At 46.4% G+C, this 21,475-nt stretch overlaps 1 protein-coding gene across 1 annotated transcript in view; it reads right to left on the bottom strand.

Annotated features, from left to right (window-relative positions):
- The window catches only part of adgrg6 (adhesion G protein-coupled receptor G6), a gene marked incomplete at its 5' end in the record, with an annotated part of 37,786 nt that overhangs the window by 688 nt on the left and 15,623 nt on the right, over positions 1-21,475 (bottom strand). The window contains 4 exon segments of the mRNA XM_084314084.1: positions 11,241-11,396; positions 13,391-13,492; positions 16,115-16,247; positions 17,255-17,405. Of these exon segments, the coding sequence (XP_084170210.1) occupies positions 11,241-11,396; positions 13,391-13,492; positions 16,115-16,247; positions 17,255-17,405 (542 nt within the window).

The following is a 21,475-nucleotide window of genomic DNA, read 5'->3' as shown; positions in this document are numbered from 1 at the left end:
TGGGCATAACAACCAGATTTGCTGGGAGTAAACAAATTAGGTAATAAAACATAATTAATATATTATATTGAGATAATGACAATGCATTAAGTGGTCAATAATTAATGAGCAATTGATTTATAGAATTATTTCAGGCAGAAAAACTGCAATCACACAAGGTAACGGTGTTACTGAAGAGTTTAGTAATGGTATATATAGTCTATAGACGTTGCAACTTGTATTGGCTATGATTTAGAAGCAACACTATGGCCTGCTCATCTGTCCACCTGTAATTCCATTTGGTAATTTAAGGCTCAAAATAAAAGTTCTTGCGTTGGGATTTATAGGGTGGTACAGGTGGAGGGTGTGTCAATACAAACCCACAGTGCAACGCTAGTGACCTTTGATCTTTCAACCCGTCATCCAGTCTGACCTTTCAACCCGTCATCCAGTCTGACCTTTCTACCCGTCATCCAGTCTGACCTTTGCACCCGTCATCCAGTCTGACCTTTGCACCCGTCATCCAGTCTGACCTTTCAACCCGTCATCCAGAGAGAGAGAGAGGTAGGTAGGTAGGTAATTGACCCGTTTAGGTTCAGAGAGTTGAGTAGATATTGACACGTCTTGAAAGAATATCAGCTGCTGACTTGAAACTCTTGGTAAATATCAATGGCTGCTTGTTGTCACTTTGCATATTGATATATCCTGCATCTCAGCGAGGGTGACGCTGTAGAGATGCTGCTGAGTCATGTTCAGTTTGAGGGTGACGCTGTAGAGATGCTGCTGAGTCATGTTCAGTTTGAGGGTGACGCTGTAGAGATGCTGCTGAGTCATGTTCAGTTTGAGGGTGACGCTGTAGAGATGCTGCTGAGTCATGTTCAGTTTGAGGGTGACGCTGTAGAGATGCTGCTGAGTCATGTTCAGTTTGAGGGTGACGCTGTTAGAGATGCTGCTGAGTCATGTTCAGTTTGAGGGTGACGCTGTAGAGATGCTGCTGAGTCATGTTCAGTTTGAGGGTGACGCTGTAGAGATGCTGCTGAGTCATGTTCAGTTTGAGGGTGACGCTGTGGAGATGCTGCTGAGTCATGTTCAGTTTGAGGGTGACGCTGTGGAGATGCTGCTGAGTCATGTTCAGTTTGAGGGTGACGCTGTGGAGATGCTGCTGAGTCATGTTCAGTTTGAGGGTGACGCTGTAGAGATGCTGCTGAGTCATGTTCAGTTTGAGGGTGACGCTGTAGAGATGCTGCTGAGTCATGTTCAGTTTGAGGGTGACGCTGTGGAGATGCTGCTGAGTCATGTTCAGTTTGAGGGTGACGCTGTGGAGATGCTGCTGAGTCATGTTCAGTTTGAGGGTGACGCTGTGGAGATGCTGCTGAGTCATGTTCAGTTTGAGGGTGACGCTGTAGAGATGCTGCTGAGTCATGTTCAGTTTGAGGGTGACGCTGTAGAGATGCTGCTGAGTCATGTTCAGTTTGAGGGTGACGCTGTGGAGATGCTGCTGAGTCATGTTCAGTTTGAGGGTGACGCTGTGGAGATGCTGCTGAGTCATGTTCAGTTTGAGGGTGACGCTGTGGAGATGCTGCTGAGTCATGTTCAGTTTGAGGGTGACGCTGTGGAGATGCTGCTGAGTCATGTTCAGTTTGAGGGTGACGCTGTAGAGATGCTGCTGAGTCATGTTCAGTTTGAGGGTGACGCTGTGGAGATGCTGCTGAGTCATGTTCAGTTTGAGGGTGACGCTGTGGAGATGCTGCTGAGTCATGTTCAGTTTGAGGGTGACGCTGTAGAGATGCTGCTGAGTCATGTTCAGTTTGAGGGTGACGCTGTGGAGATGCTGCTGAGTCATGTTCAGTTTGAGGGTGACGCTGTGGAGATGCTGCTGAGTCATGTTCAGTTTGAGGGTGACGCTGTGGAGATGCTGCTGAGTCATGTTCAGTTTGAGGGTGACGCTGTAGAGATGCTGCTGAGTCATGTTCAGTTTGAGGGTGACGCTGTAGAGATGCTGCTGAGTCATGTTCAGTTTGAGGGTGACGCTGTGGAGATGCTGCTGAGTCATGTTCAGTTTGTTTAACTCAATGGGGGCCATTCACGTAATATTACGTGTTTGGTTTATTTATCTTTTTATTTTTATTTTAATATCCTATTTAATGCCATCGACCCGTATGTTGCCGTTAGAAGCCCTACTGCGACACCGAGGGTGCAGTACCGGCCAGATTCTCCCAGGTGGCGGTATCGAGCTGCAGTAAACCCTGTTCCGGGGGCAGATTTTTACTACACGGCAAGGCTAGAGGTTCAATCGGTCGCATCAAAATGTGCATCGGGACATCCGATGCATATGCTGTGATTGATTATGCCGTGGCCCTAATCAACATTGGATGTACCAGATGGCGATCAAACAATTGGAATATAATTTTTTGGAATACTCCCGGCCACAGGTAAGGACTATCTGACGTAAATTCTGGCTTGATTGTGCAATGTTTTCATACCGATCCAGCTGATTAGCGTTTTTAGCATTCAATACTAATGCTGTTACTGGTAATCAATAATCAGAAACGACTTCCCCCCCCCCCTTTCATGCATTCATGATGGAATATGATACCGATCAAATGCATTTGGATTTTAATTTTAAATTCTTTTTTATTCTCTTTTTCCCCCTCCTTCTTTTTCCGATTTTTCTCCCATCCCACTGTTAGTCGTTATGCCAATTCCCAACCCCCTTTCTGGTTGTTGCATACTTTCCCCTACTGTTGGTCCGGGAGACCGGAGACTATCACATGCTTTCCTCCGACGCATGTGCAGCCAGCCGGCAGCCAGCCTGGCCGCGCAGATTCTCACCGGGAGAGTGTAACGTGTGGAAGGTCACACTACCTCTCACCAGATCCTACCTTCGCTGAGCAGGCACCCCGACCGAACTGTAGGGGTCGCTGTCCACAATGCCCAGGACCCACCCACGGCTCCCCTCCCCCTAACTCAGCCAAACGAGTTAGTATAGCGATCAGCCCGAGCCGAGGCAATGCTGACTTTCCGGGAGTCGAGACCGCAGCCTCTTGCATTGGTGACAAGCACAATCTCCGCTACGCCACCTGACCGCCCTGCATTTAGATTTTTAACTCTAGCTTGTGTAGGGCCGAAACGCCAGTCGATTTAACGTTATTAGCTTAGCGCCTTACAACTAGCCTTGCAGGAATTATCCCAGACCATTCCGATATAACACTCATATTCATCACGGTATAAAACGGGAACGTATTGATGAAAACAATATTTCTTTATGGCATATTGAAGGGAAGGTTTATACTGTCAATTGACAATGACATTGGATCCATAGCTATAATATAAAATATAGATTTCGCTCTACAAACAAGGTGACACACTCCTATCTTTTAAAGCGTGGCCTAGCTAGAACAGGATGAGGCCAATAGCTGGCACTGAAAGAAATCACATTTATACAAATTGTTATTCAATATAGAAAATATTTGAAGGTTTTATAAAATGCATCTGGATGTTTAAGGATAGTTGGTTTCACAGGTGATACAGGTGATACTCCACACATTCGTTGTTTTAGACAGTCATGACAAGAGTACATCTGTAACACATAAAGACACACACACACACACACACACACACACACACACACACACACACACACACACAGACACACACACACACACACAGACACACACCCACACACACACACACACACACAAGCACACACACACACACACACACACACATAAAGACAAGCACACACACATACACACACACATAAAGACAAGCACACGTACACAAACACAATCACACAGACACACAAATACAAGCACACACACATACACGCACACAAAGACAAGCACACACACAAACACAATCACACACACACACATAAATACAAGCACACACACATACACACACACAAAGACAAGCACACGTACACAAACACAATCACACAGACACACAAATACAAGCACACACACATACACGCACATGTACATTGTACATATGTCTAAACTGAACACTGTGACCTCTTTTTTTTCTTCTAATTTTTACTATGTTTTTATTTCATACTTATCTTGTCATGCACAGTCTCTGGAGCGCAACAGTAAGAAGCATTTTGTACAAAAGTATTCTGTACTTCTGTATGACAACTATTAAAGAAACTTGAAAACTTGAAACACAAAGACAAGCACACACACAAACACAATCACACACACACACAAAAATACAAGCACACACACGGACTCACGGGCATACACACATGTATGATTCATATACACACACACACACACACACACACACACACATAAATACAAGCACACACACATACACACACACAAAGACAAGCACACGTACACAAACACAATCACACAGACACACAAATACAAGCACACACACATACACGCACATGTACATTGTACATATGTCTAAACTGAACACTGTGACCTCTTTTTTTTCTTCTAATTTTTACTATGTTTTTATTTCATACTTATCTTGTCATGCACAGTCTCTGGAGCGCAACAGTAAGAAGCATTTTGTACAAAAGTATTCTGTACTTCTGTATGACAACTATTAAAGAAACTTGAAAACTTGAAACACAAAGACAAGCACACACACAAACACAATCACACACACACACAAAAATACAAGCACACACACGGACTCACGGGCATACACACATGTATGATTCATATACACACACACACACACACACACACACACACACACACACAGATAACCCTCTCACATACACACACACAGACACACACACACACACCACACACAAAGACACAGACACAGACACAGACACAGACACAGACACACACACACACACACACACACACACACACACACACACACACACACACACACACACACACACACACACACACACACACACACACACACACACACACACACACACACACACACACACACACACGGTGCAGACTTTATGCTGCATGGTGTGTATCTAGTACAGACAGGCCTCAAAGCATCAATAATGTTGGAAAAGCAGCAAAAAACCCACATAAATACAAATAAAATACAATCAAATCCACACTAAAACAGAATTGGGAAACACTTTATAATAGGATGCTTGGAATGAATCTTAATAATTCAGTTTTAGCGTGTATTTCCCCGTGGAGCCGTCTTCCCCGGGCTGTCTGTTAGAGGCGTGTCTTCCCGTCACCCTGTCATCAATCGGTGTCACTGATTGAGCCAAAAACAACCGCTCCCGTCATCGATAACCAATCAGAAGTCTTCGGCCTGCCAAGCGGCACTCCGGGGGGGGGGGTCACATGGGAGCCCTCATCAAAGAGTTACACAATCTGCACCTGTCAATCACACGCTGGGATTATGGTTTATGTTTATGTGTATTTAGGATCCCTATTAGTCGTTGCCTTAGGAACAGAATTCTTCCTGGGGTCCACACAAAAGACACAATAAACATCACATGATGTACATTCACACAGTTACTATTGAAGTTTAATTAAAAAAATGTATATATATATATATATATATATATTGTTTACAATATTTTCCAGAAAGGTTTCATCAGTGAACTCTATACAGAGAGAAAGAGAATATAGGCCTTATTGGAATCTAGATGCACTGCAATGCACTGCTCACTGGCCTCCCGGCCACTGCCACTAAGCCTCTTCAACTCATTCAGAACGCAGCGGCCCGCCTGATCTCAAACCTACCGAAGTCGGCCCATGTCACCCCACTTCTTAGGGACCTGCACTGGCTCCCCATTGCTGCACGAATCCGCTTCAAGGCCCTCGACCTAGCATACCGGGCGGCAAAGGGAACCGCTCCCGCCTACCTCCGGTCAATGGTCTCTAACTACACACCCTCAAGACCCCTACGCTCTGCATCTTCTGGCCGCCTCAGACCTACTCCTATCCAAGCTCCGGGAGGGTCATCAAAGAGAAGTCGCCTATTCTCAGTCCTTGCCCCACAATGGTGGAATGAACTACCCACCCCAGTTAGGACAGCCGAATCACGTCCAATCTTTCGCCGTCGACTAAAGACGCACTTCTTCAACCATTATCTGAATTTAAAAAAAAAACTACAAAAAAAAAAAAAAAAAATCTAACCCTAACTAACCGTACTGTCATGCACTTGTCCTAATAAACTAACCTACACTGTAGCACTCAACACTTTGATGAACATTGTTGCTCAGCTGATAGAGTTGTGCCCTTCCTGATGGCTTGTCGTACAGAACTTGTAAGTCGCTTTGGATAAAAGCGTCAGCTAAATGACTAAATGTAAAATGTAAATGTAGATCCTTTAGACCCCTGTGTAGATCAAGTCCTAACATGGGCTGTTTATCGCCTGATAAACTTCATTAATTAAGATGTCAATTATTTGATTGTAACTATGTGAGGTATTTCCCCTCAGACCTCTGGGAAGAAGAAGACATGAACAGAAACATTTAGAGACAGGATTTCTCAAGTTAGCCAGAAAACTCGTTTGAAAACATTGTGAAACAACTGTTGATGGGTTCCTGTTTAAATAGTGAACTCCCAAACCAATGTACAGTAAGAAGAACATCAAGAGTTGTGTGGCTAAATGAAAAATTCTAAATGAAATTCAAGGACTTTCAAGTACTTTTCCAAGCACTATTTTTCAATTTAAAAGGAGCCAATTAACTAAAAAAATAAATAAAAAATTTGATGGGAAAAAAATCGGGTCCAATATTAATGGCTTTCCGACAATTAGTTACACTTTAGATTAAAAAAAATCCAATTTCTTGATTCAGAACAATTTGATCATGGATGAACAAAACTTTCAATGCGAATGGTTGATGTGAATTCCAAGGACTTTTTAAGCACCTTGTTAAAAAATGGGCTGTTTTCAAGGAATTCCAGGCCTTGACTTCTTTCTTTCAGCTGACCAGACGCCCAGACACCCAGACGCACCATGTTATCCTCAACGCTCGGCGCACTCTGATGACACGTGCTCTCTGTGTGTTTTAGTCATTAAGCCTGATCCAGAACACGCCATTAGCCTGCTATTATTTTGTGATGTTAAGCAAACGCACACAACATTAAGGATAAACTGGGGCAGGTGTGTTAGTTTGAATCCAGTCTTTTTTTCGGGGTGCGCTCCTTTTGACACCTGGAGTAACCCGGGAGAGCGGAGTCTTTAGGACGTCGTCCCAACACTCACACAGTTTATCCCCAGGTGGACAAAAAGACGGCACGCCCCTTCTTGGGTGACATCACACGGACGACGGGCCAATCACAACACACGGATCGGCGGGTGGGGGTTTCACTAAAGGTCTTGTGGCCAGACGTGGAGGTCACGTCTCTCTCTCTCTCTCTCTCTCTCTCCTTTAAACGGTTGCGTTGTCTTCACGTGTGACGTGAGACCGGTTCGGATCGTGACTCAGACTTGAATGGAATCAAAATGGCTGCCCCTGGAGTGGCTCGCCACGTGCGAGCGAGGGAGGCGAGGAAGAGTTGGCCACAAAACCACTTTAGGAGAAACGCAGATCAAATCACACAGTGTCGGAAAGAAGCAGGACATCAATCAGCCAATCAGCAGCTTTTACCTCTGCCGGACCTCCCCTCCTGCTATTGGTTGGAAGAGCTCTCTACACGGCAAACATAAATATACATATACACATCAGACAAGGATTTTCACGGGTCACACCGACACACAGATGACATACTACATAACCGCAGTTTGAACTTCCGTGGAACCCTTTCACTGCCACGCGACAGAAGGTTAGCCCTTTACTATCACACAACCGACGGCGATGCTCCATCATTAGCATCATTAGCTCTGCATTTGCGGAGCTAATGATGGAGCATCGCCGTCGGTTGTGTGATAGTAAAGGGCTAACCTTCTGTATTGTCACAGTGAAAGTTAACCGGGCTGTCGTGTGGCAGTGAAAGGGTTAAAAGTGGGAACTGTAATGATGCACGGACTCTGTAGTAACCTGCATTCCATAGTCCCAGGATCACGGTTAACCCCTCAAGCCCGACCGGCCCGGCACCGGGCTGAGATTTATTTCACGTCATGAATAAATGTACGATGAATTAATGTTGCATTTCTTTTTCAAAATGTAAAGTAGCCAAGAGTAAGGACCCTAACCCTATCAAAACCGCAGTCAAAGTGTATATTTTCAGCACTACGTTTTTTTTTACCAATGATTTTAAGTGTTATTACTAGCGAAATATGAACTTGTCAAAATCTCCGCGCATTGCATCAGACACCGGATGATTTAATTAAACACGAGGAAATTACACCATAGTGAAATCATTGTAGTCCTAAGGAAGAGGAGACCCAGGGCTTTAGGGTTTGTAGATACAGTACTGAATTTTGACATCTGGACACATGCAATTTGAAATATGAATATAGCATAATAGAATATCAGGCCTATAAATTACCTTATTATGGTCAAGTTATACATCTATGGATTGGGACAAATCTCCCCTTTCCAATGGCAGAGTTAACCTCTTAACACATTGGGCGCCAGACCCCGAGATTCCTCGCGTTATCTCGCCAGCGGTTGAGCGCCAAAACCCGAGATGTCTCTGGTTTTCATCGTTTTTTCTTTTATTCAATTTTTTTTTATTCTATGCAGTGTCACGGACCATAGGAAATCATTCTGAGATCCCTAGACTGCAATACCGGCCGCATCCTGCTAGGTGGCAGTATCGCCCACCCTTTGACACCTTATTTCACACTGTGTGTCACATCTAATTTCGTCAGGGCGGAGAATTTAGACTGAGCCAAGTAAATCGCTTCATCTGATCACTTCGAAACACGTTCAGCACATGAGGCATATCTTGTGCCACTTCATGTCAGGGACCCGATCGACATCAATACTGACAATTGGAATATTCTTTTTGGAATAACCCCAAAGGTAAGGACTATCTGACATCAATTCCACCTTGATCCTACAATGATTTCATATCCATCCAGCTGATCAGCGTGTGTGGTGTTCAAAACGAATGCCGTTACTGGCCATCAAAGCATAAAAAAATTACCCCCCCCCCCCCCCCCTTTCATGCATGCATGATGAAACATAATACCTATTATATACATTTGATTTGGAAATAGTAGCGTGTCCAGGCAAGAAACGCCAACGCTTATAGTAGAATTCACGTAGTGCCCTATAACTCAGCGTTTCAGGAATTATCCCGGATCACTCCTAAACTATACAATATTCACCACGGGATACGTATGCATGAAAGAATTACCTCTTTTTTGCATGTTCGACGGAAGATACTGACTGTCAAATGACCATAGTATTGTCTCCATAGCTATAATATAGAATATAGAATATAGATCTACAAACAAGGTGACGCACCCCTATCTTTAAAGCATGGCCCAGTCAGAACGGGATACGGGTAAGATAAGATAAGATAAGATATTCCTTTATTGATCCCCTTGGGGAAATTCAGGGTAATGGCTGGCAGTGAATGAGTTAAGAGGTTAAGAGGTTAAAAAAGAAATAAATTATATTCTTAGACAATGCTCCGAGTTTTTAATACACAGGACGAGACAAAATGACTACTTCCATGGTTCCAGACCATTTACTCGCAATGAGAATCCGTGCGAGCGATACATTTTCGGATATTCCCTCAAATCAGAACTCAACTAGGAGTAGTAACAACGGATTAAAAAAAGATGAATGACACCTGCAGATCATTTTACTCACATGTATATAGTTCAGAGGTACATTTTGATCAATCTAAATTTAAAAGGTTTACCAGCGGGCTTAAACTGCCGAGGTTATCCGAGGAGGAGGCCTGGCGAATTGGGCGGGGAGCCGATCACTCTTATCGAACTTAAAGAAGCAATCACTGAGATGCAGAGGGGCATAGCAGCCGGCCGGGATGGAATCCCACCCGAATTATACTTTAAAGCGCGGCCTAGCTACAACGGGAGCCGGCTAATCCCTGGCGCTGAATGAGTTAAGAGGTTAAATCTGGATTTAGTATCACCAGGCGCCCGTTACAGGGCAGCTAAGACCGCGAATGAAATGTACTGTAAGTACAGTTACTTTTGTACAATGTCCATAGCTCCATTTTTTACCGGATTTTCTAGACATTCACAGAAAGGTAAAGAAACAATACGTTGTATTTTATGGCAATAACATTCAGGTTTTTTCGACCTGTAATCGCGGTTTTCACGTCAAGCGGCTGCAGCTTTGACTGTGGCTGGTGTGAGCTGGGTAGTGTAGTTTTTTTTTTTTTTTTTTTTTTTTTCCTCCATTTTCCTCCGATTTTCTCCCATCCCAATGTTAGTCGTTATGCCAATTCCCAATCCCCTTCCTGGTCGCTGTGCACTTACCCCCCACAGTCAGATCTGGGAGAGTGGAGGCTACCACGTGCTTCCTCCGACACACGTCCAGCCAATCAACCGCTTCTTTTCACCTGGCAGTGCGGATCCTCCCTGAGAGGGTGTAGCGTGTGGAAGGATCACACTATCCCACTCAGGTCCTATCCGCGCTTAGCAGGCGCCCCGACCGAACTGTAGGAGTCACTGTTTACAACGACCCGGACCCACCCCGCCAGCTTCTCCCACCCTCTAATACTGCCAATTGTATTAGTGTGAACGGCCAGCCAAGCTGGTGACAACCCAGGAGCTGTGAGCTGGATTCGAACAGGCGAATCCAGCTCACAGCTCCAGGGTTGGTGACGAACGCAATCTCCGCTACGCCACCTAACCGCCTTGGGTAGTGTAGTTTTATGAAATCTCGACGTCCATTGAAAGCCTTGGGTCTTCTCTTTCTTAGGACTACAACGATTTCACGAGTGCTTCTTCTTCTCGTGTCTAAATTGTCCATTTCTCTGTGCAATGCGCGGAGATTCTTATAAGCTCATATTTCACACTTAAAATCATTGGTAAACAAAGTAGTGCTGAAAATATATACACTTTGACTGCTGTTTTGGTAGGGTTAGGGTCTTTACTCCTGGCTACATTTGAAAAAGAAATGCTACATTACTTAAATACGGACTGTATTGATCTATTTATGACGTGAAATAAATGTCATACCGGTAACCGGGCTGATCGGACGGATAAGAGGTTAAGGCACGTTATTGACCAGATGTACACATGTGTGTGTGTGTGTGTGTGTGTGTGTGTGTGTGAGTGCGTGCGTGCGTGCGTGCGTGCGTGCGTGCGTGCGTGCGTGTGTGTGTGTGTGTGTGCGTGCGTGCGTGCGTGCGTGCGTGCGTGCGTGCGTGCGTGCGTGTGTGTGTGAGTGTGTGTGTGTGTGTGTGTGTGTGTGTGTGTGTGTGTTCCCTCCCCACCTGTGTTGCTGTGTCTCTTGGAGAAGGGGTTCAGGGTGGCCTTGGCCTTGGCCGTCCAGCAGGTGGTGCTGGAGCTGAAGGAACTGGACGACAGGGACTTGGCCAGGTTGTCTGAGCTCACCTTCTTGGTCGTGTTGGTGGCCGTCTTGCTCCAGTCTGCCACACAAACACACAGCACGGTTTATTTGTGTGTTTATTGCTATTTTCACTTACAAACATACATTCTGGAATAAAATAAGTAAAAGAAGAACAGTTAAAATGTGCAGGAAAGGCACAAAAAAAAACCAAGGGCTTATAAGCGACCTCCCCTCTTAAACCTATATAGGATAAACACACAACCCCCCCCCACATTATGCACAAACACACATGCGCATATCCCTCTCTCATACACACAGATACATACAATACAGTATTATTAGGGATGTCCGATATTATCGGCCTACCGATATTATCGGCCGATATCGGCATTAAAATGTGATATCGGAAAATATCGGTATCGGTTTTCAAAAATCGTTTTTAATTTTTTTTTACATTTCTATAACCTTTATTTACCCATACAAGGGGAACCCTGCATATATTGGTATCGGTTGATATCGGTATCGGAAATTAAGAGTTGGACAATATCGGTATATCGGTATCGGTAAAAAAGCCAATATCGAGCATCCCTAAGTATTATACAACAATTGTAATGGTGGGGGGAAAAAAGACTTCACACAACGGATCTGTAGTTCTTTTTTAAGCTAGCTTTTAAATGTATTTAAAGTGGAACATGTTTCTGTTAGATTTTGTATATCATTCCACATCACTGCACCTTGATAAACAAATGAGAATTTGGCAACAGGGGTCCTACAGAAAGGAATGCGTAAGTCTTTATTTCTTCTTGTGAGATGTGCATGATAATGAGAATTAAACTCAAAATAACTTTAAAATTAGGCAAAGATAAAGGAAGACCAATCACTTTTTACATAAGAACCCCTGTTTGGTACTTGTTGACCTCATAAATTGTGAGTAGTTGCAGTTGTTTAAATAATGGTTTGCTTGGGGCTAAATAAGAAGAGTTGGTTGCAATTCTTACAAAGGATTTCTGAGCTCTATGGGTTGTTTGTCAGTAAGATGGGTACAGTAAGTGCTGGCCCACATTATATTGCAGTAAGAGATGTGGCAGCATCTGAAGTGGCATCCGTCGTCTCTATGGACAGACTGTAGACCGTGTTTATGACGTCACGCGTTTGATTCATACTTCTCTGGTTTCACAATTATTGATTGAACTGTCAATAAAGACACAGACAGACAGACAGACAGACAGACAGACAGACAGACAGACAGACAGACAGACAGACAGACAGACAGACAGACAGACAGACAGACAGACAGACAGACAGACAGACAGACAGACAGACTGGCAGGCAGACAGGCAGACAGGCAGACAGACAGACAGATAGACAGGCAGACAGGCAGACATACAGGCAGACATACAGACAGACAGACAGGCAGACAAACAGAGAGACAGACAGACAGACAGACAGACAGACAGACAGACAGACAGACAGACAGACAGACAGACAGACAGACAGACAGACAGGCAGAACGACAGACAGACAGACAGACAGACAGACAGACAGACAGACAGACAGACAGACAGACAGACAGACAGACAGACAGACAGACAGACAGACAGACAGACAGACAGACAGAGAGACATACAGACAGACAGACAGGCAGACAAACAGAGAGACATACAGAGAGACATACAGACAGACAGACAGACAGACAGACAGACAGACAGACAGACAGACAGACAGACAGACAGACAGACATACAGACAGACAGACAGACAGACAGACAGACAGACAGACAGACAGATAGACAGACAGAGAGACATACAGACAGACAGACAGACAGACAGACAGACAGACAGACAGACAGACAGACAGACAGGCAGACAGACAGACATACAGACAGACAGACAGAGAGACAGAGAGACATACAGACAGACAGACAGACAGACAGACAGACAGACAGACAGGCAGGCAGACAGACAGACAGACAGACAGACAGACAGACAGGCAGACAGGCAGACAGACAGACAGACAGACAGACAGACAGACAGACAGACAGACAGACAGACAGACAGACAGACAGACAGGTACCTGAGTTATCAGCCAGCCTGAGGCGCCCACAGCAGAGGTACCTCTGCCACTGTTTCTGGACGTTCTCCTTCAGGGCGCAGTGGAACACGAAGATGAACAGACCTGGTGATTAAACACATAAACAGAGAGGGACAACAGACGCCATTAAAAGAGTGGATGATGTCACAGAGAGATCAGCCACATCCTCTGACCTCATCGCTCACCCAGACACACACTGTGTTTCGTTCTACAGTGGTGTTATTGGCTTATTGTGATTGATTCAATGTTTTGTTTGTCTGTGTGTAGCTACTGACCAGAGCGACATTTATTTATTCTCTTATGGACAATCTAATCTAAACATCTAATCTATAATTATTGTGTGTGTATAATAAGGCTGTTTCCCCGAAGCCTGTTTTTGGGATTCGAACTTCGTCAGGGTTTTTCGAACGAACGTTCGAACATTCGTTTTTTAATTTAAAAACAAAAAAGTTCAAAAAACATTTCAAATAAAAAAAATATATACTTTTTTTTTCTTTTCTTTTCTTTTTATAAATATCCTCAAACTAAATCCTCAATTCGAATAAAGTGATTAATCTGATTAAATTAGTATTTTTTCTTTTATTAAATCAACTTTCCAGCCCCAGCCCAGGGAGAAGCCCCAGCCCAACTAAATCAATTAAATCAACTTTCTTTAATGAATATAACTCATCAGTTTCTTTTAATACTATAATATTAGTGTAGCCTAATCTTTATCTGCAACTGTGGAGAAAAACCAGAATGAATACACTTAATTTTTTTATTTTTATTTTATTTTTTAAATGTGATTGTTGATTTAGAATTCGAATGTCAACGTAACGAACGAAGGTTCGAACGTTCGAACGTTTGGGCTCAGCCCTAGTGTATAAGCATGTGAGGATCCACTTCTGGACCACAAGGACTTCTGGAGTTGATACTGAGAGTGAGACCTTGAGGTGCACAGAATGTACGACTAAATCTCTGCACATCTCAGTTAAAAGTACTTCAGTTGAACCAGTTCACTCCCAAACTTCTCACAGTATGTCAGCTGCCACACCAGGGAGAACAGGACCCTGGACCTGCTTTATGCCAACATCAAGGAGGCGTACAGCTCCTCATCACTACCACAGCAGGGCCAGTCGGACCACAACCTGGTTCACCTCAACCCCATGTCATGTGCCTCTGGTCAAACGGACTGAGAGCGGGGGACGCAGACAGGCTGGATGAGCTGGTCAGGAAGGCCAGTAACGTGGTGGAGGGTGACGTCATGGACCACCCCACTCACTATATACAGACTTGGTTGATAGAAGGAGCACGTTCAACTGTTAGACTATGTATATTTGTATATCTTGTTGTATATTTGTATATCTTGTATGTCATAAATGTCTGGATGTAGCAGTACTGTCTATCTGTATGTTGTCATGTATGTCATAAATGTTATGATGAATTGAAAATGGGGGACCCTGATGTAAACAAGACGAAAGTATTTCTCTGGTCTGCAAACCCTTAACAATTGTGTGTATTGAGCTGTACTGTATTGTACCCATTCTGCAATCTGTTAATAAAGTTTTCAATCAATCAATCAAACAATTTAGTGAGTTTTGCCCATCCCTAATAGCTAAGCCTCAGCTATAAACCCTTTATCTACCATATATATATTGATTGATTGATTGATTGATTGATTGCTGGCTGGCTGGCTGGCTGGCTGGCTGGCTGGCTGGCTGGCTGGCTGGCTGGCTGGCTGGCTGGCTGGCTGGCTGGCTGGCTGGCTGGCTGGCTGGCTGGCTGGCTGGCTGGCTGGCTGGCTGGCTGGCTGGCTGGCTGGCTGGCTGGCTGGCTGGCTGGCTGGCTGGCTGGCTGGCTGGCTGGCTGGCTGGCTGGCTGGCTGGCTGGCTGGCTGGCTGGCTGGCTGGCTGGCTGGCTGGCTGGCTGGCTGGCTGGCTGGCTGGCTGGCTGGCTGGCTGGCTGGCTGGCTGGCTGGCTGGCTGGCTGGCTGGCTGGCTGGCTGGCTGGCTGGCTGGCTGGCTGGCTGGCTGGCTGGCTGGCTGGCTGGCTGGCTGGCTGGCTGGCTGGCTGGCTGGCTGGCTGGCTGGCTGGCTGGCTGGCTGGCTGGCTGGCTGGCTGGCTGGCTGGCTGGCTGGCTGGCTGGCTGGCTGGCTGGCTGGCTGGCTGGCTGGCTGGCTGGCTGGCTGGCTGGCTGGCTGGCTGGCTGGCTGGCTGGCTGGCTGGCTGGCTGGCTGGCTGGCTGGCTGGCTGGCTGGCTGGCTGGCTGGCTGGCTGGCTGGCTGGCTGGCTGGCTGGCTGGCTGGCTGGCTGGCTGGCTGGCTGGCTGGCTGGCTGGCTGGCTGGCTGGCTGGCTGGCTGGCTGGCTGGCTGGCTGGCTGGCTGGCTGGCTGGCTGGCTGGCTGGCTGGCTGGCTGGCTGGCTGGCTGGCTGACTGACTGACTGACTGACTGACTGACTGACTGACTGACTGACTGACTGACTGACTGACTGACTGACTGACTGACTGACTGACTGACTGACTGACTGACTGACTGACTGACTGACTGACTGACTGACTGACTGACTGACTGACTGACTGACTGACTGACTGACTGACTGACTGACTGACTGACTGACTGACTGACTGACTGACTGACTGACTGACTGACTGACTGACTGACTGACTGACTGACTGACTGACTGACTGACTGACTGACTGACTGACTGACTGGCTGACCACTGTACCTTGCAGAGAGTTGAAGATGGAGAACAGGTACATGAACACCAGGCTGACGGGTCCCCAGGCGAACAGAGCGAAGCCCCATGTCATCCCCAGCAGGAAGGTGAGGCTGATACCACTCCTGAGGTTCCTGAGGACCTGAGTGAGGACGAGGAGAACAGCTGCTATTAGATCTCAGATGAGGAGGACAGTATTTAGTGGTGTGTGTTTTCAAGTTAGACTGGGAAGCCAGTTCTAATAGAGCCATGGGCTCCGAGGTCGTCGGCAGCTTGTTAACATAAACACTGATAAGCACTGGTTTGGTCAGAGCTACGGGGAGAGTTTGACATAGATAGAAACTGACGTTTAGTGTGTTAAAGGTGACCAGCCGTTGCCATGGTAGTGTGTCACATTTACATTTACATTTACATTTAGCTGACGCTTTTATCCAAAGCGACTTACAAGTTCTGTGCGACAAGACAGCAAGAAGGGTATAACTCTATCAGCTGAGTAACAATGTTCATCAAAGTGTTGCGTGTTACGTTACGTGTCACGTGTCACGTGTCACGTAGTAACGAGAAGAGGGGGCGGGGGGGGGCCCGTCGCTAGGGCGAGACGTTATGAGATGTGAGTTCCTTCCGGGGTAAGTTAGATTAAGACACAACGTGGAATCGAGCAGACGCGCTGATCAGAGACTTTGAGATCCCTCCTCACCCTCGCTGGGTGGTGGGGGAGGGGAAGTGCCACATCATCGCTAGCTTCGGCTAACAGGGAATGGTCGTTGGCTACGACGAGGCCTCAGAACCATTGGACTAATGAGAGAAGAGACGGTGGAGAATAATGAATTTAGTTTTCCTTCAAAGACCGTTCAAGGACATTACAGGATGGGTTACATCTCGTATGAAGCTATGTTTATGAAAATAAACATCAGGGAGGAGATCACGTTGCAGTGTCGTTCTCTTCTGACTACGGACGTACCGACGGGGGTTGATACAGTGTGAGACAGCTAACGGGATATCCAAGTAAAATGACACAACGTGGAGGCCGGTCACGGAGCAGCAGGTGACGAGTGAGAGACATTATTATTAAAGGCTAGAAACACTGTTATCTTTCCATCTGTGCCGTGTTCACAGGGCCGTGTTCACGGGCGTCAGGGGGCGGCCTACCTCCTCTCGCATCCCCCGGTTGCTCCTCTTGCCGTTGCGGCCGCAGATCTGCATCATGACCACGAGGAACATGGCCACGTTCAGGAGAAACACCAGGCAGAAGTAACCCACGCAGGTGGTGTAGAAGATCAAAGGGTTCTGGATCCAACAGCTGGGGAGGACACACACACACACACACACACACACACACACACACACACACACACACACACACACACACACACACACACACACACAGAGACACACACACACACACACACACAGAGACACACACACACACACACACGCACACAGAGACACACGCACACACGCACACACACACACACACACACAACACACAACACACACACACACGCGCGCACGCACACACAGAGACACACACACACACACACACGCACACACAGAGACACACACACACACACGCACACAGAGACACACGCACACACAGAGACACACACACACACACACACGCACACACAGAGACACACACACACACACGCACACAGAGACACACGCACACACACACACACACAGAGACACACACACACACACGCACACACACACACACACACACACACACAACACACAACACACACACACGCGCGCGCACGCACACACAGAGACACACACACACACACACGCACACACAGAGACACACACACACACACGCACACAGAGACACACGCACACACGCACACACGCACACACAGAGACACACACACACACGCACACACAGAGACACACACACACACACACGCACACAGAGACACACGCACACACACACACACACACAGAGACACACACACACACACACACGCACACACAGAGACACACACACACACACACGCACACAGAGACACACGCACACACGCACGCACACACACGCACACACACACACACACACACACGCACACACACACGCACACACACGCACGCACACACACGCACACACACACACAGAGACACACACACACACAGAGACACACACACACACACACACACACGCACACACAGAGACACACACACACACACACACGCACACAGACACACACACGCACACACACACGCACACACACACACACACACACACACGCACACACACACACACACACACAACACACGCACACACACAGTTCATTCATTTATTCTGTCTTTATTTAATCTTGAAAGATCACCGAGAGCCGCTCTGTTGGGACACATAACGTAAAAACAATATAGAAACAGAAAAGCCAATCAATTAAACAATTTAAATCAATTAAAACAGTTACAGACTGCAGTGAAATGGTTGGCAGTTATAGATTTAAACTGACCAATGGTTACTAAAGTGTTGAGTTTAAAACCTCGTAAGCATTGGAGGGAGGGAGGGAGGGGCGTCGGGCACTCGCGCCCACGTCGCTGCACTTTGCCCTCGTCCGTCGGCTCCGGCCTGCATTTTCGCCGATCAACCGATACATTGTTGGAAAGTTGAATTTGCCCCCTTTCGATCGTCACCCCACTCAACCTATCACCTGCTTCTGGTCTCGAGTTACAAGACGAAACATCCGGCGAGCGTCATTTGACGAGCCGCTCCGACGAGTGACCACGTCCGGGTGTGAACGGTGGTCCTGAACTGACCGGTCACCGCTGATGGCAAAAAAAATTATTGACCACCGTTGTAGCCAAGGAGCGTCTGCTCTGAAAGCGATCCCAGAAGGGCGCTGAGAGAGGGGACAAGGTGACACGAGAAGACGAAGAAGTCCATTGTTTTGACTCGAGAGGCGAAATGAATGGCAGAGGACGGCCATTTTGGATAATCATGCTGAATCTTTACTGGTACACTAACACATTACAAAACATACATTTTCCGTGGGATTTTTATAAACTTGGGACCTGTACTGGATAAGACTTCAGGCTATGGAACCGTTATATTTGCCAGCTCCTACCTCTCAGCTGGAACTTAAAAACAGGCATCTGGTAACCACTAAACAGAAATGTGAGTACACACAACTTTTACTTCAGTGTGTTCAAACCTCTGTTACGCTATTTCATTAGCACTCAAAGTGATTTTTATTTATTGTGTAAGAAACTTCAGAATGTTACCTTTCAAAAGAGACCAGACTCATGCATGTGCTATAAGTATAAAGTATAATAAATCACACATTATTTTGGGTATGCAATCGTAAAGAAAATTCAAATAAAAAATAGCCCAATGCATTTCTGCCCGATGCTTAAGAGGTTAAGTCAAAAAGTCAAAAGTCAAAGATTTTATTTGCCATGTCTGGACGAATCCACATTGGAATACAGGCACAGAGCAAACACTGTGTGTCTACGACTAATCCAATACAGGAGCAGAGTAGAAACAGTACAGGACAAATATGTTAAAAACACAGACAGTATAAAAGGACAAAGGCTAAAATTGATATCAACATCCCCTAAAAGTGCATATCATAGTTAAGTGCATAGTGGCACAAAGTACACTAAAAGTGCATATAATCAAAGTGCATGATGCACAGACACACGCAAAAACAGCACTTCCACAAACCTGACTAATAACATACATTACAACATAACATACATAGTACATTCCTGAGGGGCACAGAGGCAGGTTTCCCTCACAGACACTGTAAGACACTGGTCCTCAACCCCCACATTGATACACATTAGGAACACTTAGTCTTAGGGACCGTTTGAGAGATCTCTGCTGTTAGATATGAGCCACACAGCGCACCTGTACTGAACACCTTTAACTCATCGGCTAATCTCTTTTAGGACTGACCTAGAATTTAAGCTTCAGATTCCTTTCATTGTCACGTCATTCAGTACCTTTTTTCAGCAAAAGAAAAGAGTGGAATTCACTTTGTCGTGGTCCCTCGACCATAGCGGCATCCAATATAATATAATTTTTTTTTTATAAAAATAGCATAGAATAAAATGAAGAGAAGAGAAGGAAGGGGGCTGTCAACGGGCTCTGTTGATGAGTCTGATGGCTTGGGGGCAAAGCTGTTCTTCAGCCGGTTGGTTCTGGCTGTGTGACTGCAGTAGCGCTTTCCAGACCGCATCAGCTGGAACAGTCCATGGTTGGGGTGATTAAAGTCCTTTTTTTGACGCACCGGCTCTCGTATATTTCCTGGATGGAGGGAAGCTCACATCCACAGATATTTTGGGCTGTCCTCATGACTCTGCTCAGCGCTCTGAGGTTGAGGTCGGCGCAGCGCCCCCTCCAGGCGGTGATGCACCCCGTCGGGACGCTCTCTGTCGTCCCTCTGTAGAACGCCTTCAGGATCTTGGGTGTTGTGTCGAACTTCTTCAGCCTCCTGAGGTGGTAGAGGCGTCGTGGGGCCTTCTTTACCACATGATTGTGTGTGGACGTCCCAGGTGAGTTTGTCTGTGATGTGGACACAGAGGAACTTAAAGTGACTCTCTCCACTGCAGCCCTGTCGATGGTGATGGGGTCCAGCTTCTCTCCCCTCTCCTGTAGTCTATGACCAGCTTCTCTCCTCCTCTCCTGTAGTCTATGACCAGCTTCTCTCCTCCTCTCCTGTAGCCTATGACCAGCTTCTCTCCCCCTCTCCTGTAGTCTATGACCAGCTTCTCTCAGTCTATGACCAGCTTCTCTCCCCCTCTCCTGTAGTCTATGACCAGCTTCTCTCCCCCTCTCCTGTAGTCTATGACCAGCTTCTCTCCCTCCTCTCCTGTAGTCTATGACCAGCTTCTCTCCCCCTCTCCTGTAGTCTATGACCAGCTTCTCTCCCCCTCTCCTGTAGTCTATGACCAGCTTCTCTCCTCTTCTCCTGTAGTCTATGACCAGCTTCTCTCCCTCCTCTCCTGTAGTCTATGACCAGCTTCTCTCCCCCTCTCCTGTAGTCTATGACCAGCTTCTCTCCCCTCTCCTGTAGTCTATGACCAGCTTCTCTCCCCCTCTCCTGTAGTCTATGACCAGCTTCTCTCCCCCTCTCCTGTAGTCTATGACCAGCTTCTCTCCCCCTCTCCTGTAGTCTATGACCAGCTTCTCTCCCCCTCTCCTGTAGTCTATGACCAGCTTCTCTCCCCCTCTCCTGTAGTCTATGACCAGCTTCTCTCCCCCTCTCCTGTAGTCTATGACCAGCTTCTCTCCCCCTCTCCTGTAGTATATGACCAGCTTCTCTCCTCCTCTCCTGTAGTCTATGACCAGCTTCTCTCCCCCTCTCCTGTAGTCTATGACCAGCTTCTCTCCTCCTCTCCTGTAGTCTATGAACAGCTTCT

The sequence above is a fragment of the Notolepis coatsorum genome (genome assembly GCF_963971535.1).
Source record: "Notolepis coatsorum genome assembly, chromosome: 5".
Lineage (NCBI taxonomy): Eukaryota > Metazoa > Chordata > Actinopteri > Aulopiformes > Paralepididae > Notolepis > Notolepis coatsorum.
This window is presented reverse-complemented; position numbering and strand designations above follow the sequence as displayed.